Source organism: Rattus norvegicus, chromosome 9, assembly GCF_021556685.1.
Source record: "Rattus norvegicus strain SHRSP/BbbUtx chromosome 9, alternate assembly SHRSP_T2T, whole genome shotgun sequence".
Classification (NCBI taxonomy): Eukaryota; Metazoa; Chordata; class Mammalia; order Rodentia; family Muridae; genus Rattus; species Rattus norvegicus.
The window spans coordinates 96,132,217-96,155,155 of record NC_141542.1 but is presented as its reverse complement, the minus strand read 5'-3'; the positions used below and the strand labels follow the sequence as shown (position 1 = coordinate 96,155,155).

Below are 22,939 nucleotides of genomic sequence, written 5' to 3'. Positions count from 1 at the left end.
TCTCATCCTCTGACTCCTTCTGTCTTCACCTGTAACCTATCTCTGTAAAACTGCTCTTTCTAAGTTGCCTCTCTTTCCTGTCTTTGTGATAGTTGGGCATATGATATCACTCACTTATTCTATCAAATCTTTCTCTGACCCATCATTTTGTCTGCCCTTCAACTCAATGCCACTCTCAAACACTGATGCTTCCTCCTGCAAACTAACCTTACCTACACTGTTTGAGATTACAGGTGTGTACTAAGGGTGTGTTTATATTCTAGCCAGAGGGATTAAAGGTGCGTGTCATGTCTGCATTCCAGCAGGATCACTCAGATGTAGGTCTTTAGATGTGATCCCTTGTCCTAGAAGCCATATTGTTGGCTAAAAATTCCTCTACAAGCCACAACAGGCTAAACAGCATCCATTGTAGTTGACCATATTGGGAGAAAGAACAAATCAGAGGTCTAGTAACACCTCCCTCCCCCAGCCCATCTTCAGGGTCCTGACATGAGGTTTAGGTTTACATAGACTTGGTTGAGTGTGGTCCCGCCCATCACTGCTTTGTCATTGTCCAGGCTCCAATCTCTCATGTAAAATAATCTGACAAGTTCTCAGAACTGTGAAACGTCTTTAAGAGAAAAGCTCTCCTCTGGCTGGCACCAGTCTTCAGGTTTTCCTTTCTCCAGCATGAGATACCTAGAAAATTCCAGATTTGGGGGGCACTTGTTTAGTAGTCTGCTATCCAATGAAAGGGTTTTAAACATTCCTTTGAGATATCTTCATTCCAAAATAAGATATCGCGGCTCAAGACAGTAATTCTGGTACTTGGAGCTCTGAGCTCAAGGCAAGCCTAGGCTCTACAATGAATGCCAGGCCAGCCAGGGATGCAGAGTGAGACACTATCTTCAAGCAGGCAGGCAGGCCAGCCAGCCAACAAACCAAAAGCAATCAACAAACAAAACCCCAACTTTATTCATACTCCTGGAATCTAGGAATTGTTCAAGGAATGATAGCATCTTGAACATCAGAATTTTTTAAAATTTTTTCACTAATATTAGAAAGTTTCATTTTGTTATCAAATGGATTTTTTTTACTCAACATTGAATTTTGGGTTCTCATATTTGAATGAAGAACTTAATCCATTCTGATTCATTTCTTTGTGACTTTTTTCTTTCTTCCTTTGGGATAGGGTTTCTCTGGGTAGCCCTAGCTGTCTTGGAAATCGATCTGTAGACCAGGCTGACCTTGAAGTCACAAAGCCACCTTCCTCCGCCTCCTGAATGCTGGGATTAAATGCATGCATGACCACACTCCTTTGTTTTATTCTTATCCTAGTTTGGTTTCTATTGCTGTGATAAAGATTATGACTAAAGGCAACCTGGGAAAAAGCTGTTTATCTTAGCTTATCATATTTCATTGCAAAGTGAAGTCATAGTTTGTATTACCATAGCCACCTGGGCCCTCCGGTGTCAATCATTGACTAAGAAAATGCCTCACAGACTTGCCTACAGAACAGATTGATGGAGTCAATTCCTCAACTGGGATTCCCTCTTTCCCAATATTTCTAGGTTTGTGTCAAGGTGACCGGGAAAAAAAGCGTAAAATGTTCTTTTATTGTATTGTATAATGACTACTGTGACCACTGTGGTGGTTTGATCGGTATGGCCCCCATAGACTCGGATGTTTGAATGTTTGGCTATAGAGAGTGGCACTATTAAGAGGTGTGGCCTTGTTGGAAGAAGTGTGTCTCTATAGAGGTGGGCTTTGAGGTTATATATGCTAAAGCCACACCCAGTGTGATACACAGTCTCCTGCTGCAGCATGGAAATCAAGATGTAATGCTTTTGGGGCTGGGGATTTAGCTCAGCGGTAGAGCGCTTGCCTAGGAAGCGCAAGGCCCTGGGTTCGGTCCCCAGCTCCGGGAAAAAAAAAAAGAAAAAAAAATCTCTTGAAGATGTAATGCTTTTGTGTCATGGTATCTCTTCACAGCAATAAAACCCTAACTAAGACAGCTACAAGAAAAAAAGTAGGATCTTCTCTTTACTGAAGAGTAAACTGCCAAGGGAATGTCTTCAGATGAATTCTTTCCCTCAGTATGCACTCAGTAGATTCCCAGAACTGACTATCTGTGTCTTTGCATTCTGGGCAGTGTCCCTGTCTCCAGGGCATTTTCTTTGTTCTCTTTGTGTTACTGTCTCTGATGGGTCTTCCAGTTTCCCCCTCATTTCCTGGTTTCCATCTCTTTGTCATCGGCTCTATTTTCTGAATGATTTCTTCTGTTTTATGTTACAATTCTCAATGGGAACATTTCATTTTTGCCTTTAGATATGCGGTTTCCGAGAACTCTTTGTTATTCTCTGAATTTTCAGAACAACTTCACCCACTGTCCTCTGTTCACAAGTGCAAAAACCCTGCTGTCTTCCTGCAGAATCAGAGGGCAGCTTCCTGTTGTCTTGTCTTTGGTTTTGTTCCCATCTGTCCTCTCTACAGTCCCTGCCTGTTTCTGCCTGTCATTCACAGAAAGAGTGACACTGGCTGTGGGCTCATATTTCAAAACAGTACCGAGAAGCTAACATCATTGCACTTTGTGGGGACATCTGTCTGGGGAACTCCCAGTGGTCCTGGTCTGTGGATCTGAAGTTTCCCAGTCTCTGTCTGGGACTTATGAAACCCAGGTCTCTGGAGGTTGAGTTAGTGAATCAGGTAAGAAGGTGGCACCTCATAGTTCCAGACGTAGAAATGTACAGGATCTGTTTTCTGAGTCCTAAGATAGAAAAGAGAGTTGGTAGGGCCAATTACTTCTCATCCACTCCCCTTGCTCATCTCACAGACACCAGCTAATGTTAGGGTTATAGGAGAGTGGCCATGTTCTTATGACCTGGAAGAAAGAAACATACCTAGCAGTTAGTAAAGAGAATTTAAAGCAGACCACATCTCCAAGTCTTTACCCTCTCTCGGTCCCACTCTCTTGGCCACTACTGTAATCTCACCTTGACCCTAGTCTTCAGAGATCACCTTCAGCCCAGGTACCTGAGTCCTCTACACTACTGTCTTTGGATTTCATTGATCTCCACACGTCAGCTAACCAAAAGCTCCTATATTTCTGTGATTACAAACTGTCCTTTTAAAAAATACTTTCATCTTTTAAAATTATTTTTAAATTAATTTTTCCAATTTAATTTTACTTTCAGAACAATAGGTTTTGTTACAATATTCTCATACTTGTATATCATTGTACTTTACTCATTTTTCATACACTGGGAGCAAATTTATTTTTATTTTATTTTTAATTAAATTTTTAATTTTGATTATTTTATGTATGTGAGTACACTGTCGCTGTCTTCAGACACACCAGAAGAGGGCATCAGATCCCATTACAGATGGTTGTGAGCCACCATGTGGCTGCTGGGAAATGAATTCAGGATCTCTGGAAGAGCAATCAGTGCTCTTAACCACTGAGCCATCTCTCCTGCCCATTTCTATTATTATTATTATTTATTATTTATTATTATTAGTCCTTTTAGAAATTTTAGGAAAAATTCAAGAGAAGGTATGTGATGCAAAATGAATATTTTGACTGCCTTGCTTATGTGCTTGTTTACACACACATGCCCAAGAATGTATTAAAGATGCAGAGAGAAGAATATGATTTGGAAACTAGGTATAGCCCATTGTGGTCAAAGATCCTCTAGAAGTGCAAATGTAAGCAACAGTATTTTTCATTTCTAATATATAACTTCTTATATTGGTTCCTTATAAATACAGTCTTTAAAAAGAAACCTTGAGGGCTGGAGAGATGGCTCAGCGGTTAAGAGCACCCGACTGCTCTTCCAGAGGTCATGAGTTCAATTCCCAGCAACCACATGGTGGCTCACAACCATCTGTAAAGAGATCCGATACCCTCTTCTGGTGTGTCTGAAGACAGCTACAGTGTACTTATATATAATAAATAAATAAATCTTTAAAAAGAAACCTTGAGGAAGAAAGTTCCCTTCCACCTTACTGTGTTTACATAAAAATAAAGTTGAGATTGTGCGCCTTGATAGGATTGCATTTTATACCCGAAGAATTAAGAGGCACAGAACATGTATCTTCTTGTAGCTGTTTCTTGATTCAACAGTTGCACTTTCGCAGGGGAAGAATTAGGGCATTCACTTGGATACACAATGTTTCCAGTGTTCTACAGTTCCCTTTGCAATTCCTTTATTTAATTTTAGGCAGTTCACTTAAAAATTCGAACCAGGGCTGAACTAATCTCTCTGTTCAAAAACAATATTTGCCATCAGCCTAGATTTTAGATTTTATTTAGTCCACACCTGTCTGGATACAAGGTTGTACAAATATTTGCTGTCAGTATATGAGTTGAGACCACATATTTGAGGGCAAACCTGTGTAGATGTCCAGAGGGATGCACCGCCCCCCCCCCCCAACGATGTTGCCTATCAGTTTTTAGATGGCTTGCTATTTCTGCTTCTTTTGTGTGAGGCCCAGTATTGGGTCACCTGAGTGGAGTTGAAGAGGATGGGGGCAGGGACTGCTGATAGGCCATGTCATTCTTTTCCAATGCCTGTACTAAATTGTTTGCCTGGACTATTTTGTTTAATCCTTTCACAAAAGCTCCAAGTTAGCAATTATTTCTATTCCCATTTCACAGATAGCAAAGGATTTCTCAAACTCTACCTTTTCTGACTCCAAAACGTATCCTCATACTCTTCCTAGGAATTCTGGGATGCAAAATTATCTAAGAAGCATTAAGGCACACCTGCAAGTGGGCATAAGGTAGAAATAGCTTGAACCTGGGCTTTGGACCCATATTCAACGGTCTTCAAACTCCATCTCTGGGTATCCCTGGCTATGTTACCATAGCGACAAGCCATGCAACCACTGTGGACACTGTCTATTCTCATCTCCTGTGGAATGTGTACATAAGGAAGACTAAAACATGTAAAGTTGTGGTGGCTGCCCTGGGATCTGTTATAGAAAATGTCTATTATTTTCCTCTTCTTCCTTCTTTCTCTTGGAAGTGACAGGGGTGACTTCAGATTTGAAGTTGCTTTGGCAAGGGGATATGGAATAAACAGAGCCTAGGTTGGGAGACTAGGAGACCAAGCTCACTTTGTGAGGGGCGTTGAGGTATCTGGTCTAGCCTCATCCTAAGTCCCTTGTTTATGGCCTTGGAAGATGACGGGGTGCTTTCACAGAAGGTGTACCCTGGGCAATGCCACACACAAATTCTCAGACCCAAATCTTGAGAGTCTTATCTAGTTTCTTGAAGAAGGGACACATGCAGACTGAAGAAGGCTGGGGTTTGGAAGACGCTGCTCCCCAAGGCTAGTGGGTGCTAAGGGAGAGAAACCCTCCAGGGACAGGGGATAGAACTGTAAGATTGAGAACTTCCAGAACCCAGAAGCATTGCAAGGTACTGGGACAATATGGAGGCTCTCCCAAGAGGGGTCTTGATGTGAGTTTCATCTTGGTTCAGTCAGGATGTCCCCACTGAACACAAATGTTGCAGGATATTGGCTCAAACTGTGAACCCTGAGATTGGGTTATTTACTAGAAAAACTTGCTTTTAGTTGTGGTGTGGCTTAATCTTAGCACACACCGTTAATCCACGAGCTTTCTGCATCAATATCATAAACAGGATTAAATAAAGTCAACTGTGGATTAAGAGGCAGAGCAAGCAACCAGTTAACAGGAAGTGAACATGGAATTATTAAGAAAAAAAAAAACATAGAGGGCTGGAGAGATGGCTCAGCAGTTTAGAGCTCTGACTGCTCTTCCAGAGGTCCTGAGTTCAATTCCCAGCAACCACATGGTGGCTCACAACCATCTGCAATGGGATATGATGCCCTCTTCTGGTGTGTCTGAAGATAGCAACAGTGTACTCATATACATAAAATAAATATTTTTAAAAAAGAAAGAAAAAGAACATAGTAAGAAGGAGTCAGGAGTATGGATAGAGATGCACAGGAAACAGAAGGGAGGGACATTTAGTTTGAGGGGTTTTTGAGGCAAGAGAGAGGGCATTCCTGATGGGTCAACTGAGGAGGAAGGTCAGCTGGGTGCTTTCTCTAACTCTCTGAGCTAGCAGGCTTTCCCTCCAGCCTCTGGCTCCTGAGTCTTCATTGGTAAAATTCAATGTCAAAAAAAAAAAAATAACACTCAAGTGCTGTGGCTTGGGGAAGAAATTAGAAGGCACAATGACTGTGGGTTTCTGGTTGATTCTCCAGAGCAATGTGTCTTCTGATCATGTTTCTATCAGATGGGGAGAAAACTTACCTCCAGAGAATACTGTAGCAAACATGTAATGTCCTATTGCCTATAGGATACTTTCAGCATGGCCTGCCACCTGTACCCTCTATTGAAATCTATTCTTACATGCTGGGCTGGGTCAGATCAGCAACTCATAGCCTAATAGGCATTGGTGCGATGGGATCAGGGGCTTTGCTCTTTGACATCTAATCAAGGCAAGGATGGTACGAAGTGGAACCCAGATTCAGTTTCCAGTCCTGAGAGATGAAGCTTGAGAAACCCACATTACCTCTCGGGCTTCAAGACTGGCTCACTCTTCTCAGATTGCCCTCTGATCTTTCATAGGCCTCTTCATTTGAGGACAGCCCATACTGTGATGGCAGTGACCCAGCCTCGCAACCAGGGCTGCACAGGATGGCAGGCTTGGAGAAACTGCAGTGACAAGGTCTTGAAAAAAAATTAAATTGCATCAGAAGCCCCCCCGGGGAGATCACAAAATCCTGTTCCTCAGATTTGGAAAGGCACCAACCATACATACTCACAAAGTCAGTAAAGATGTTCTTGAGACCCTAGTACATAAAGAATATTTACCCTGAGTTGGGGATTTAGCTCAGTGGTAGAGTGCTTGCTTGCAAGGCCCTGGGTTCCGGTCCCCAGCTCTGAAAAAAAAAGAATATTTACCCCATATCACATTTAATTTGCTTTAGAAAAAAATGTCAGTTGGGGAGTAGGGGGAGAAAAAGATGGAGAGAATAAAAAAGATAGGGGGGAAAAAAGCAAGAAAAAAAAAAAGCATTACTGGCTGCTATTACTCATGATGAACACTAGATGTCGCCACCACCATGCTTTGATCTAAAAAAAAGACGGCCTTTAACTCTCCCAAAACTCTTAGAACCTAGTTTCTAAAATTGAAGACAAACCCAAAACATGATTCTTCTTCCTTCTGATCTTCATTTGATCAGACATTCAACTCTAAGCTAATATCCAGATGCAATTTTGTCTGGAAGTGTAGATTTGAAGCAGGACCATCTTGTTCAATGTTGAGTGAAGACTGGATAGCAGCAATGAAAACCTGCGGGGCAGTCCGGATAACCACGCCCCAAGAGAGAGGGATTCCGAATGCTGTGCGTTGAGTTGTGGGATGGGCCCCTGCCCGCACCAGGCTCGGGCATAAGGATCTCCTTTGCCAATGAATTCAAAGGTAAATGGTAAGAGAGGGTGGGCCAAGAAATAATATCATAACTGCTGTTCTGAGATGCTTAAGGAGTTTGTGCTCCTACAACCCTCCCCTCCGACCCCCAGCTTTTTACCAGCATCCATTAAGGCCAGCCTCACCTAGGACCAAGATCTACCGTCTGCCCTCTGTGTGCTCCTGCCCTAACTATCTTCATTCAGACCCTCCCTCCCTCCCAACACACCCCTCACTGGCCCCCTTCCGATGTCAAGTTAAATACCCTCCTTCAGAGTCTCCTCTTGAATTCCCCAGACAAGTATGTTTCCCACCCTTCTTATTCCTGCCCCTGGCTTTATCAATCCTGGACCTTACCCGTGCTATTTCTGTTACGGACGGCTCGCCTGTTGCCTTCACACCTAGATTATATTATATGTATGGCAGAAGTACCAGCCCTACCCCATACCTGTGCGTGTGAGACTGACCTGCACCATGCGAGCCCAGAGAACAGACTAGAAAGAACTTTATCAGGTTTAGCAAGGAAACGACGGATGCCTGTGAGCACTACTAGAGACCACCTCTAGTAGTCTAATAATTAACCCATTTATTAATTAATAAATAATCCAAGGGCTGAAGTCATTGATACTTTAAAATGGAGCATATTAATAAGCTAGATTCTTTATGCTCTTTGGCATGTCAGAGCGAACTATGTCCCCTGCCTTGAAGCTGCTGTTGTCTACCCGGTCAGGCCTTCTTATCAGGGTTTGATTGGAAGCAAATTACTGGGTAGTTGGGACAAAGTTAACTGAAAATTAACTCACATAGGAGCTTGTTGCACGAAGTAGAGAAGGGAAGTCAGAACCTGAGCCCTGTTATGGAACTTCTGTGCAGGTCCGAGTGTGAACTACATCCTGGTGCAACAGAGAGAGCTTCGTGAAGTGTGGTAGCAGCCCGACCTGTTAACTTTTTTTTTTCTCCAGAGCTGAGGACCGAACCCAGGGCCTTGTGCTTGCTAGGCAAGCGCTCTACCACTGAGCTAAATCCCCAAACCATCCTGTTAACTTTTTAAAAGATTTATTTAGTTACTTTTATGTGCCTCGGTATTTTGTCTGTATGTACATCTGTGTGAAAGTGTCTGATCCGCTGGAACTGGAGTTACAGACAGTTGTGAGCTGCCGTGTGGGTGCCCGGAATTGAATCTTGAGTTCTCTGGAAAAGCGATCAGTGCTCTTAATCACTGAGCTATCTCTTCAGTCCTCAGAGCTGTTAACTTTTATTTAGTGTGTCTAGATACTAGCGTCTTATCGAGCCCTCTCAGTGTATTGTGGTTAGCTCTCACGGTGATGTTGAGTCAGCCGCTGCTAAGGACTCCATGTACAGATGAGAGAGCTTGGGCAGAGCCAACACACAGCAAGACAGAACAGAAACCGGAGCTTTGCGGCCACTGCCACCTCACCATGAGCCTTTGGACTGACCTGTACCTGTGTTCTACGGGGCCAGTCGAGCTGGGCGGTGAAGCTGTTGGGTGTCCTCAGTGGTTCCTTATAAAGTTTGAGCCTCACTGGCTGTGAGGAGAGAGACTGACATCTCATGGCATCTCTTAAGCCTTATAGTGTGTTTGAGTTCTGCCTTGTAGTCAGAGAGACTCGTAACTGTGCATGAGACATCAACTCCATGCACAAGGTGGATAGAGTGTGCAGGACAGGTGAGCCTCTTCAGAACTCTCTCACAAGGGACTGGAGGTGCACTGATCTGGCTCTCAAGGTTCTGGATTCAATCCACAGAAAAGCCAAGTCCTCCTCCCCAGAAACTCTCCCACAGACATGGAACATTTATGTCTGATTAGCCTGGTAGATGCCCCTCAAAGATGAATGTGTCAAAGGCTTAGTACACTGGGAGATGACACAATCTCTAGGAAATGGGAGCATGCCCTCGGAAGGGATTGTGGGACACAGTCTCTTTGGTCAGTTTTGCTCATACTCTGTCCATTGTAATATACACCCTCTTCAGAGGCCCAAAGCAATGAGGTTGCTGGATCATAGATTAAACCTTCAAGGCAGAAAGAGACACTAAACCACATTCCTATGTGCATTGTTTGCCTCCTGTGTGTGTGTGTGTGTGTGTTTATATGAGTGTGAGTGTGTATAAGTGTGAGTATGTGTGCACTTGTGTGTGAATGTGAGTGTGTATGTGTGTGTGTGTATGTGTGTGTGTGTGTGTGGTTTTGTTTTGCAATAGGGTCTCATTGTGTAACCTAGGCTTTTTTTTTTTTTTTTTAATTTGCCATTCCCCTGCCTCAGCTTCTAGAGTATTGAATTAGAGCTGTGAGCTAGCATAGCAAAGCTGTCAGAAGACTGTTGTTCGTCTGTTTGTTGGAGATGGGGTCTGATACTCTCGCCCACCCCCAGGCTGTCCTTGAACTGACTATATAGCAAAGTGTGCTGCTTCCGCTTCCTGATGTAGACTTCCAATCTCAGCTCAGTGAGAGATCGGAACACATTTCGCCCTTCCGAGTCTCCGTTCCCCCAAACACAAGGATAAACAGAATATCTGGGACAACCTCGGCTTGTAATGAGTGGCATGTAAAGAAAAACAAGGGGCAGGCAAGACTGTGGCTAATGAAGGAAGCTTCTTCATCAGCCCCTAATGTCAGTCTACTCTTGGTAACCACAGCTGTAGTTACTGAGTACAGACCACGTAATGCTGCCAGTGTCTGTAGACATATAGGAGTTAGTACCCCTCTTTTACATACGAGGAGACAGAGGTGGAGGGGTAAGTATTTTGTGTGATCATTTGATTAGTAGGAGAGGCCTAATGGTCACTTCAGGCATCTGGCTACCGTGCCTCCTGTGAGGTCAGCTCAGAGCCAGGACAGGTATGTAGAACTGCATTATCTCAGAGAGGGATTTGTTCTCAACCTTTCCCCTGTCCCAATGCACCTGAGGCTAAGTGACTTTGTTCTGACCTTCTTCCTACTCTGCTCTAGATTTTGAACTACTGTCCCGAGGTTCAGTCCATTTCCCAGTGCATGAATTTACCCAGCCTTTATGGATCCGTAAGATTGCTAGGGAAATTGATCTTCCCAAACAAAGGGTGTTACCAGGACTGACAGCTATGTTTGAGTTGAATTTAAATATTACCAGCCAGTCATGGTGACACATGCCTGTAGTCTCAGCAATTTGAACTGAAGCAGATGCAGGAGGATTGTGAATCTGAAGTCAACCTGAGTCACTTAGCAAGACCTTATATCAAAACAAACAAACCAAAATAAAACACATTCCTTAGCAGCTGACAACTCAGACACCAAGGTGGCAACACGGATGAGGCCAGACTTAAGGGCCTTATGTATGGCTGAGGCTGCCTCTCCTGCGTACTCCTTATTCGGACCCCAATAGCTTTTACATCTTAGGACACTCATTCATATTCCCTACAACTTGAAATTGTAGTCTTTACGACTGCCCAGAAATTACTAGGTGTTTAAGAGGTTGGGATTTGTTTGAATATTCAGAACGCCAAAGCGGGATGGCCATGGGGGAAGGGAGTGTCAGCCGAAGTCAGAGCAGAATGGGATCCTCAGGTAGGAGCAACGCTAATCCCCTGAACATCTAGAGCTGAGAAGGGAAGTCTCCCAGCACCGACTGCAATGTCAAATCAAAGCGGATTCTCACACAGGAATGTGTTCCCATGATTTCAGAGGCTCTACATCTCTGTGCCCACGACCACAGAGGGCATGGTGCATCTTTTTTTTAAAGATTTTTTTTTTTTTTATTAACTTGAGTATTTCTTATATACATTTCGAGTGTTATTCCCTTTCCCAGTTTCCGGGCAAACATCCCCCTCCCCCCTCCCCTTCCTTATGGGTGTTCCCCTCCCAACCCTCCCCCCATTGCCGCCCTCCCCCCATAGTCTAGTTCACTGGGGGTTCAGTCTTAGCAGGACCCAGGGCTTCCCCTTCCACTGGTGCTCTTACTAGGATATTCATTGCTACCTATGGGGTCAGAGTCCAGGGTCAGTCCATGTATAGTCTTTAGGTAGTGGCTTAGTCCCTGGAAGCTCTGGTTGCTTGGCATTGTTGTACATATGGGGTCACGAGCCCCTTCAAGCTCTTCCAGTTCTTTCTCTGATTCCTTCAACGGGGGTCCTGTTCTCAGTTCAGTGGTTTGCTGCTGGCATTGGCCTCTGTATTTGCTGTATTCTGGCTGTGTCTCTCAGGAGCGATCTACATCCGGCTCCTGTCGGTCTGCACTTCTTTGCTTCATCCATCTTGTCTAATTGGGTGGCTGTATATGTATGGGCCACATGTGGGGCAGGCTCTGAATGGGTGTTCCTTCAGTCTCTGTTTTAATCTTTGCCTCTCTCTTCCCTGCCAAGGGTATTCTTGTTCCCCTTTTAAAGAAGGAGTGAAGCATTCACATTTTGATCATCCGTCTTGAGTTTCATTTGTTCTAGGCATCTAGGGTAATTCAAGCATTTGGGCTAATAGCCACTTATCAATGAGTGCATATCATGTATGTCTTTCTGTGATTGGGTTAGCTCACTCAGGATGATATTTTCCAGTTCCAACCATTTGCCTACGAATTTCATAAAGTCGTTGTTTTTGATAGCTGAGTAATATTCCATTGTGTAGATGTACCACATTTTCTGTATCCATTCCTCTGTTGAAGGGCATCTGGGTTCTTTCCAGCTTCTGGCTATTATAAATAAGGCTGCAATGAACATAGTGGAGCACGTGTCTTTTTTATATGTTGGGGCATCTTTTGGGTATATGCCCAAGAGAGGTATAGCTGGATCCTCAGGCAGTTCAATGTCCAATTTTCTGAGGAACCTCCAGACTGATTTCCAGAATGGTTGTACCAGTCTGCAATCCCACCAACAATGGAGGAGTGTTCCTCTTTCTCCACATCCTCGCCAGCATCTGTTGTCCCCTGAGTTTTTGATCTTAGCCATTCTCACTGGTGTGAGGTGAAATCTCAGGGTTGTTTTGATTTGCATTTCCCTTATGACTAAAGATGTTGAACATTTCTTTAGGTGTTTCTCAGCCATTCAGCATTCCTCAGCTGTGAATTCTTTGTTTAGCTCTGAACCCCATTTTTTAATAGGGTTATTTGTTTCCCTGCGGTCTAACTTCTTGAGTTTTAAAGATTTATTTTTATTTTATTTATATCCACACCAGAAGAGGCATCAGTTCTCATTACAGATGGTTGTGAGCCACCATGTGGTTGCTGGGAATTGAACTCAGGACCTCTGGAAGAGCAGTCAGTGTTCTTAACCACTGAGCCCGGCATGGTGCATTCTTTTCCTGAGGCTACTGTTGCCAGCCATTCCTAAGGTGCACCTGTGTACCACAGAGTGTGCTCCTCTAGGCGTAGTGGTGATAGCATCAGCATGCATTTTTTGAGGTACTTTGTAGTTAAGAAGACTGAACAGATGAGAGAATCAGTAGTTGCTCCCCAGGAGGCCCGCTTGTCTTCAGTTGAGTTAGCCTTTAACCAGACTCCCACAGTGGGCTCTGTTCTAAAGCGAAGACCTATTTGTTTCCCAAGGAGTCTTGTTTGATGACTCCAGATGAGTCTATTTGAAGATTCCAAGGATTATTGGTAAGAATTCATCAGGCTTCAGGAATGGTCAGAAGACAGAGATAACTCTCTGCCTTTGGCTGTGCACTGTTTTTCTTTCTTAAAGACAATCAAACATTTAGAGTGTGATAAAAGACCACCATATAAATAAAGGGATCAACTAAGTTAAGATACCACTAAGCCTCTTATGTAAAGATAAAGGTAGACATGGGATTATTGTGCTGTTCTGTAATAATGTCATATTCTTACTGGTCTGCAATGTCTCTACTATGGGAGGCTAAACCACGCTCAGTGGTATGTGTGAGCTATGTCTTAAGAGAGCTGATGTTATCTACAGACAATGGACAAAGCTGATTTATGAATGGCCAAGTCTTGGATTTTCTCTGAAATGGATCCACCATGGAGAACATCCTAGATGATGATCAGCCTGTAACATCTGTCTTCCTGACTCTGTCACCTTCCTCAAGGACCTATCTAGTCCCCATTACAGCTCTAGCTCTAAGGCTTGATTGCAGGGAGAGCATGTTGTGAATACACTCATATAAAAGTGAAAACAACTCAAGAGTGCGTGCACTACCTTCTTTGTTGATTGACTTCTAGGGACAATACAAGCATAACCCAACTGAAACAAACCTCTGTCGAAAGCTGTGTGCATGTGTGTGCATTTGTGATGCATGCTTAGACATTACCTTACACAAATATGTCGACCCCTGTTCCCAACTGATAGCTAGGTGCTTCTCAAATCTTAAAGATACATTTACACTTTCCCCAGATGGACTCTTCACAGCTTGAACAGTTCCTTTTATCATTTTGTGTCTATGCCCTGTGGTCAAATATCTTCTCACATTAACCTTCAAGCACAGCTTTGTTCCAGACCCACTGATCCCTTAGCCTACTCCCTCACTCTTCCCATCCTTATCCTGACTTAACATCCTTCAGTACATCCTGCTTGTCTAGTTACTCAGCTGGCCTCCAAAGACCCAAACCTATGCTAGCAGCTTTGGAACCCCACTGTCCCACTTCCCTGCACATGGCATGAAGGGAAAGGCAGGACTAGAACAAAGATGCAGCTGCAGCATGATGTGGCTTAGAGGTCGGGAAGGACAGAAGGACTTGAACAGAGTCAGACGGACCAGAGCAAGGAAGCAGCAGGATCCAGTGCCTACTCTGAGTGGTGCATCCTGGTCGGAGCAGCTCAAATGCAAAGACACGAAGAGTGGGTGCTAACCATCAAGGAGAACTATGTGCTAAAGCCTCATGGAAGAGGGTCGGGGGCAGAATGCAAGGAAGTAAAGGTAGCTACAGAAGGAAGCAGAAAGTCGGGGTGCCCGTTAGGAGTTATGAGGCTAAAGAAGCTCTCGCTCCCACCCCCATCCCCACCCCCAGATTGCTGTGTGTTTGAACAGAACAGGAAATCTTCAAAGCAGGAAGTGATGATAAAAGCGGACGTTGCTGAGTTAGATCTTTGTCTGCATGAAGGAGAGGGAAATACCGTGCTCAGTGGCGGAGCCATGCAGATGGTTGTTATTGTGATAGGGATGGCACAAGAAAGAGTCAGAGACTGAGGCAGGGCTGGGTTGGGGTGCTTGGTGCCTTGGGTATGAGAAAGTGCTCTCTTGATTGCTTCTGTTCGCCCAAGAGGAAGGAAGAAGGATGAGAAGATGCTGAAGGAGGAAGGGAATCGGAGCTGGGGAAAGGAGAGGCTGCCAGAGAGCCTCAGGCCGCTGAGTTTCATGATCAGGAACTGAAAGGAGTCCCATCAGTACCGGGAACCCTTTCCTTAGTTATGAAGACATAACTGGGACTACTCAGGGTTGAGTTATAAGGCCACAGAGATAACAAATTATATTACTCAATTATTCCAAAACAGATATGAAAAGCCCAAGAATGGACTATTTTATATCATTTAAATATTATTTTTCAAACTAGAAATTGACCACAGGAAATTCTCACAACATAGCAGTAAATGAAAAATTATAATCTTTTTTCCGTAGCCTCCCAGCACCTTTCTCTGGAAACCATTTAGAGCTCTTGACCAGGGTCCTGTATCTTTTTTCATCCATCATTCCTTTTGTTCCCTGACGTTCAGCTTTCCATGCTGCATCAAACACAGTGATTTCTGAAGAATAATTTTGTAGTATTTCTAAAGCTCTGTCTTACACATTTTCTGTTATGTGAGCTTTTGATGGCCACCTTTGGCTCAGGTCTCCCGGGAATCTTTTCTGACCAGTTCTTGTTCAGAATCAATTTGGTGACAAGCAGTATACTAAACTGGTTCAAGTGGACAAAAAATTTAGTGTTTGAGCCTGGCCTCAGGAAATGTCAATCCGGCTTGATCATGTCTCTACCAGTTAACCCAGTCTTTTAAAAATAAAATATGTTTTACTTACCCTTTGTCATGGGATAGATGTATACTGTACATCCATCGTCTACACCCCAGCTTTTCCCTACTCTTCCCAGACACCCCTGTACGGGTTTGAATAGGTTTGGCTTCCAAAGACTTGAATGCTTGTGGCCTTGTGGGGGGAGTGCATCACTGTGGGGGTGGCCTTGTGGGGGGAAGTGCATCACCGTGGGGGTGGGCTTGTGGGGGGAGTGCATCACTATGGGGGTGGCCTTGTGGGGGGAAGTGCATCACCGTGGGGGTGGGCTTCTCGGTCTCCTATGCTTAGGCTCCACCCATCGTGGAAGAGACAGTCTTCTCCTTGCAGCCTGGAGGTCAAGATGCAGAACTCTCACCTCCAGTATCCCAGAGTTTAGTTTCGTTAGTTTGGGCTTCTTGATTCTGGGCATGTGCATATTTGAGGTTAATAATTATTATTGCAGGAAATCAAATTACTGACTTACATAAATCGTGTTACCTGTCATCTGTAAAAAAGCTCATGTGTATATTGAGTCCCCAACCCCAAACTAGGAATTACAGGACAGTGGGTCACTGGGCTTTGGAAAGGTAAGCATCAGGTGGATCATCTGGAAGGAATTTCTTTATTAAGTGTCTGCATAGCTCCTGTTCCTTTCCTTTTGGAGTATTTGAGATAACTACATATTCATGGAAGCTATTATTTGCTGAATGTGTCTCCTGCATAATACTGACCACTCACCTAAAATTGCATTATCTATCTATCTATCTATCTATCTATCTATCTATCTATCTATCTATCTATCATCTTAGTGGATATTCACTTGTCATGGAAAGACTGTGGTAGGCAGAAGACAACTTTCAAGTTTATTCTCTCTGTGTCCTGAATTCAAACTGAGGTCATCAGGGTTGGCAGGAAGCTTCCTTACCCACTGAGCCGACTCACTATCTTTACACAGTAACCTCTCTTTGAGAGAGATCATGTCTCCTTTTCCCACTCCTTTCTCTAAAACTTCTTTTTTAAAAAGATGTATTTATTTATTACATATGAATACACTGTAGCTGTCTTCAGACACACCAGAAGAGGGCATCAGATCTCATTACAGATGGTTGTGAGCCACCAAGTGGTTGCTGGAATTTGTTTGAACTCAGGACCTCTGGAAGAGCAGTCCTTAACCACTGAGCTATCTCTCCAGCCCTCCCGTTCTTTTTTTTTTTTTTTTTTTTTTTTATCCAGTGATTAAAAAAGAATCAGCTCAGTTCTTAGTATGGAGTATGGAGTACATGTTCAATAAATGTCTCTTCAAGATCTTTGGTACTGAAAAATAAAACAGTAGAGTACAAGGAAGAACCTATGGTAGGTGTTTTAGTCCACTTGTGCTACTGTAACAAATGATCCAAGACTGGATATTACAAACAGACAGACAGACAGACAGACAGACAGACAGACAGACAGACAGACAACAATGACAACAAACCTCAAAGGTGTGTATTTTTCACAGTTCCAGAAGTACAGGGTAAGATGACAGTAGTTTTGTTGTCTGAGGGCTCAGGATCATTTCAGAGGGTAAGCCTTGAATGCCTTTTACTATGGAGGGACTGATAGGTATTTATACAATAGAAGGGACAGAGGGTCAAAGGGCCTAATCTAATTCCCACCAGCTCTGTCATAAGGACTGAGCCCTTATGATGTAAGTATATCCTACTTCTTTGTTTTGTTTTGTTGAGACAGGATCTTACTGTATAGCCCTAGCTAGCCTGATGCTCAACAGGTAGCCCAGGCTGGCCCTGAAGTCATTGCCACCCCTACGCCTCAGCCTCTTAAGTGCTAGGGTTGCAGGTATGCAGCATAATGCCTGACTAAAGACCCTGCCTCTTAATGTACCCACCAAGGGAATTAAGTTTCAATTCTGAGGAGGACACATTTAAATCATAGTGCCTTGTCCAAAGGGAACCCAAAAAGCCAGTCTTGGCTCAGCTCAAGCTGAAGGAGAAATAAAAGCTCACCTGCAGCGTTCCTTAGGGCCCCAGGAAATGGATTTCTGTCAGCTAGAAAGGGCCGCTTCCCTTGGCTACACCTACAATTACATATCAAAGCCCATGCTAGCCTCTAGACAATTCTGGTCCTTATTCACGGGTACTTGTCATTCATATCAAAGCCCACATGGGTCTCCTGGCCCTTCTCACCTGCTCTTCTACCCTAAACTCCAAGGCAGCTCTAGTTCCCAGGCTTTCCTTCCCCTACCTACTGATCCTTATAACCTTATAACCTGCACGGTTTCTCCATCCCCTACTTATCTAGTCCTGGATATGTCCAGTCTGTTTCTTTTCCTATCTGCTTTAGACTTGTCCAAATGCCTCTGTTCTCTCTGTCTGTCTGTCTGTCTGTCTGTCTGTCTGTCTGTCTGTGTCTCTGTCTCTGTTTCTCTCTCTGTCTCTGTTTGTTTCTCTCTCTGTCTCTGTCTCTCTCTCCCTCTCTCTCTCTCTCTCCCTATCTCCCTTCCTCCCTCTCTCCCTCTCTCCCTCCCTGTCTTTCTCTCAAAATCTTCCTCCTAACCATGGAGTTGCCAGTTCAGTGGTTTCTTTACTGCCCCCAGGGATAGGGTTTGGACTTTTGAAACCTCTTTGTTAGGCATGGGGTGCTGCTTGCAATCCCAGTATTTAGGAAGCTGAGGGAGGGGGATTGGCAGATCAAGGATAGCCTGAGCTACACAGGGAGGCCCTATCTCAAAAGCAAAACCTATTTTAAAATAATCTTCTTTTCTTCCCCTGATCTTCTGTGGAGAGCACAGACTTGGATGAAAAGGTAATGCATGAGCTGGTATTTCTTGGAGGTGGAGTAGGGGTGGTGACGTGTTACCAGGATGGTTGCTTGTGCTTTCCATGTAATGCAGAACCTCTAAGATCTTATGAATGAGCAGTTTCTGAAACATATGTTCTCTAGAAACATATGGGTCAGGGTTTCTCACTTACAACTGGCTTGTTGTGCAAAGTCAAGGGACTCCCTAAAGCACTTAAGGCCAGAAACTGAAAGTTTCACCATGGTCAGATGAATCCTTGATACCACAAAGGGATTTCTGTGGATGGTGATTGCCCGGGACATTAATAGCAGAGCAGAGAACAAAGCACAGCAGGGTTGGGCCCAATTACTCTTGCCTGTTGCTGCTGGCTTGCTTGCTGCCTCTCCTAGGCTTCTCTTCCTGTTTAGTACTTGGAGCTCGATGGCCCTCAGTTTCTAGTGTTACTACTTTGATTTTTCAGCTCTTGTCATTTTGTTTTGTTGTCATTCTCCAAGTGTTTTCTTTTTCCTACTGTGAACTCAGGGCTACTGCATTATCTCTGTTCCTTTGCTTTTTCTCAGAATTGAAACTCCTACATCATGGTGTCTAAAGTCCTGACAGGGTGTTAGGTCACATGTGTATGCCCAGAAAGAACCCAAGCCAAAACATAAATCATAATGGCTTCAGGCTCATACAACAGATTGTAAATCCCAGTGTCCCTTAGGGGCCAGACTAGGGGCGCATCTCAGCAGTGGATGAATCTCTAGCTACCAGGACTCTGAGTCTTCTCTAGGGGAATGTGGCACGGTGGTTGATGGCCTTGATGTAGAACCAGGAATTTAAAAAGGAGCAAGATAGGCCAGGGCATAGGAGGCTGAGTTCAAGACTGTCTGAGCTCAAAGTAAACCCAAGCAAACTTAGTGTCCTTCTTAGCTTTCTATTGCTGGGATGAATACCGTCATCAAAAGCAACTGGGGGCTGGGGATTTAGCTCAGTGGTAGAGCGCTTGCCTAGCAAGTGCAAGGCCCTGGGTTCAGTCCTCAGCTGGGGGGGGGGAGCAACTGGGAAGGCAAGGGTTGTTCATTTGGCTTATTGGTTATAGTCCATAATTAGAGGAGCCCTAGGCAGGAACTCAGGGAAGACACTTGGAGGCAGGAACTGAAGGAGCAGCCATGGAGGAGTGCTGCTTTCTGGCTTGCACTTCCTGGCTTGCTCAGTTGGCTTTCTTTTCTTTTCTTTTTCCTCTTTTCTTTTCTCTTCTTTTCTTTTCTCCTCTCTCTCTCTCTCTCTCTCTCTCTTAAAAGATTTATTTATTGTATTTTATATGAGACACTGTAGCTGTCTTCAGACACACCAGAAGAGAGCATTGGATCCCATTACAGATGGTTGGGAGCCACCATGTGGTTGCTGGGAATTGAACTCAGGACCTCTGGAAGAGCAGTCAGTGCTCTTAACCACTGAGACATCTCTTTAGTTCCTAGTTGGCTTTCTTATACATCCCAGACCATCTGACCAGGGATGGCATCTTCTACAATGGGCTGGACCATTACTCATCAATCAAGAAAACATCCCGCATTTACTCTCATCATTTGAGATTCCTCTACCCAAACGACCCTAGCTTGTGTATGCTGACCAGGACACTTAGTGAGATCCTTTCTCAAAGTAGTAAGAAGAGGGCTAAGGATTTAGCTCAATATATGAGCTCTTGCTAGCATAGGTGAGGTCGTGGGTTCAATCAGTAGTATTGAAAGAAAGGAGGGAGAGAGGGAGAGAAGGAAAAAAGACGGTGTAGAAAAGTCCGATTGAATCTGTAAGTTACTATGCAGGCTCAGGACTCAGACTTGATCTTGATGGCTTTGTCCCTTACTAGCTGAGCCTGTTCTGGCTTTGCCACCTAGAGCCTCAGGCATTCATCTGAACAGTACAGTGGGCACATTTCTCATTTTGATGGCTGATGTGATAACCTATGTAAAATGCTCAGCCCACCGTAGCCGCCCTTAGCATGACTGGGTAAGCCGTGAGAATCTAGAGAGAAACCCTTTAGACATCAGAAGCCCAGCACTATGTCCCCTGCCCATCTCAGCAGAGTCAGAGGGAAGGCAAAGAAGGCTACTCACTTTTAAGTTAATGTCTAACCTCGCCCTCTACAACATGGGCCACATACTCAGGGAACTTTCCTGGTTCAGTATTTGACTTCTGTCTTAATTCACTGAGATTTCTTTAGCTTTAAAGCTCTTTAGAAATCCCACCTCTTTCCCACTGTAGATAAAAACCTTCAAAACAGAAGGCTTTGAATGCCTTGCAGATGGTTCAGCAAGGCGAGTGGTGCAGAGCTGTGCTCTGCACTGGAGAGAGAGAGAGCCATGATGGAAGAAGGCATGAGACAACTGCAGCTAGGGAGGCAGGGAGGCCTGGCCAGAACACGAATTTAGAAAGGAAGCGGGGTTGGGGATTTAGCTCAGTGGTAGAGCGCTTGCCTAGCAAGCGCAAGGCCCTGGGTTCAGTCCCCAGCTCCGAAAAAAAAGAACAAAAAAAAAAGAAAAGAAAGGAAGCTTTCTGGTGTTCTGTTTTACAGTAGGCAAACTACCCCACACAGCCTGGGGTTTATTTTACTTCTGGCCAAATAATCCTCTTCTATGTCCCTGCAGATGTCACAACACCAGCTTAAAAGGATCGTTAGAGAACATGGCAACTGGGAACCTGGAGGTAGCGGGATTTCAGATCTCCCGGACTGACACTGCGCTCCAGCCACTGAGGCTGCCTTTGGGGTCTGTCCAGCACTTGTCTTTTCCTTCAGTGCTCTGGCTTCTGTTTGGACGGCTTATCACCTCACCAGGGGGCAGTCTACCAGGCTTCCGGGTAGTTTACAGTAGCTAATTTGTTCCTTGCTAGCCCACCAGTTGGGGTCTCCTAAGCACTTCCTGGGCGTCGTCGCAATTTGAATATCACCTATTGTCCGTTGGGGACTGTGAGCACCAGCAAAAAGACAACCCGCGCCCCCTCAGCCATCACCGGACTCCCCCTTAGAGCCTGGCATGTGGGAAAAACAATATAAACTTTTGTGGGAGAAACTCGGAAGCCCAGCTGGAGCTCTCTTTGCTTTCCTGTCCCTAGATGAGGTGGGGGAGGGGTGCCTATATCCAGCAGAAGGTTCAGAATGGATCCTGGAGAGGACTTCCGTCTAAGAGCCATTTAGACAAAGGTTAAACTTTCATGGGTCATTGTTTCTCTTCAGGCATATGGCAAAACCAGTCCATTCTCCCCAAATTAATATGTGCTAAAAAAAACTCTGTTTAGAATTCAAGAGACCTAGGCTGGAGGGATGGGTTCAACAGGTTAAGAGCAATGACTGCTCTTCCAGAGGCCCTGAGTTCAATTCCCAGCAAGTATATGGTGGCTCACAACCATCTGTAATGGGCATCCGATGTCCTCTTCTGGTATGTCTGAAGACAGAGACAGTGTACTCACATACATGAAATAACAAAACTTTTTTTTTCTTTTTTTCTTTTTTTTCGGAGCTGGGGACCGAACCCAGGGCCTTGCGCTTGCTAGGCAAGCGCTCTACCACTGAGCCAAATCCCCAACCCCGAAATAACAAATCTTAAAAAACAAAACAAAAAACCTCAGAGACTTGGAGATTCTTTACAACAGCAATTAAAATTCTCTCATGTTTAGCCAATAAGAGCAACACTAAAAGACCGAGCAGTAACACACACACATACACACCTAAAGACAAAAGCCATGGTTTCAAAAGAAAATGTGCGGGGGCGGTGTGGGTGGCTATACGTGGGGGGAACTAAAGGGTTTAATTATATTTTAATTTAAACAACACAAACAGTCTAGGCCTAAAAATCAAGGGGAACAAAACCAACTGGTCAACCAGACAAAATAGCCCAAGTTTCAGTACCATAACATACTAGAAAACTTTAGGCGAGAAGGCTATGCATATTCTTGAACTGCAATTTTGGTAAAAAGCAAAACAAAACTCAAGGAAGTGTGCATGAAAACATTTTCCACCTCACTTCTAGCTCTGAGAACCCTCTCTCCCCGAGGTGTAGGGCCAGACTGCTTTTTACAGTTTTCTCAGGTGTAAAGGAAAACATCTCTTGTCAGTCGCACCGCGGCGGGTCCTATTGGTGAATGTGGCAGCAGAACAAGGATAGCAGACCCTTGATCAAGCGGGAAGCCGGGGTACTCCGCGCCGCCAGCGCAGAAGGTGCGCGCGCAGGTGCAAGCACCGCCCTGGGCGGGGCTAGCGGTGAAGAGGGGCGGCGCGAGCTGCGGGGTCCCGCGGGTGCTGGAGAGCAAAGGAGGTACCAGGAGAGGTGGAGGGAGTGAGAAAGGGTAAAAGGGGGAGCTGGAGGGGGAGGCCTTTGGAGAGGCAGAGGAGGCAGCGGGAGGAAGCCAGGAGGAAGGTGTGTGGGAGGAGCAGAGGGGAGGAGCGGCCCGGTGCGGGGAGGAGTCTGCAAACTTTCAGTTCAAGGGCATTGTGGGAAGTAGCCATGGTCTGAGGCTGGCGCCTCACCTGTCAGCCGCCCGGGCTGCTACAGTCTCTTCTGGCCCTCGCATCCCGGGCGATCGCTGTTGTCGGGACCCGGGCGGCTGCGGCCACCATGGTGAGTAGGGCTGAGCATCGCGGTGGAGCCGGGGCGGTCACGTTCCAGGTGACACCTGCGGCTCCAGGGCCGGACACGCGGCCGGGGAAGGGGTACGCGCCGAGTCTTGCTCCGGGTACCGCCGAGTCAAACGCGCGGGTGGCTCGGCTGCTCCGGACAGTGCGGGTCTTCCCCTTGCGAGTCCCACGGACACCGGGCAC

The 22,939-nt window shown here is 45.0% G+C and overlaps 2 protein-coding genes across 8 annotated transcripts in view; both read left to right on the top strand.

Annotated features, from left to right (window-relative positions):
- The window catches only part of Wdfy1 (WD repeat and FYVE domain containing 1), a 93,054-nt gene that overhangs the window by 60,381 nt on the left and 9,734 nt on the right, over nt 1-22,939 (top strand). The window contains exon 13 of one of the 6 annotated variants that reach the window (XR_015628570.1): nt 20,772-21,201. The exons of 1 other annotated variant lie outside the window; for it this stretch is intronic. The gene's annotated coding sequence lies outside the window, so the exon portion shown is untranslated. Of the gene's footprint in view, nt 1-20,771; nt 21,202-22,939 lie in introns of those variants that run through there. 4 more of the 6 variants (XR_015628572.1, XR_015628569.1, XR_015628556.1 and 1 more) reach the window with 4 other exon arrangements.
- Nucleotides 22,591-22,939, top strand: part of Ap1s3 (adaptor related protein complex 1 subunit sigma 3) — a 59,412-nt gene continuing 59,063 nt past the window's right edge. The window contains exon 1 of one of the 2 annotated variants that reach the window (NM_001172150.2): nt 22,591-22,739. In NM_001172150.2, coding sequence (NP_001165621.1) covers nt 22,737-22,739 — 3 coding nt within the window. In that variant the 5' untranslated portion in view covers nt 22,591-22,736. The remainder of the gene's footprint in view (nt 22,740-22,939) is intronic. The other variant, XR_015628796.1, reaches the window with a different exon arrangement.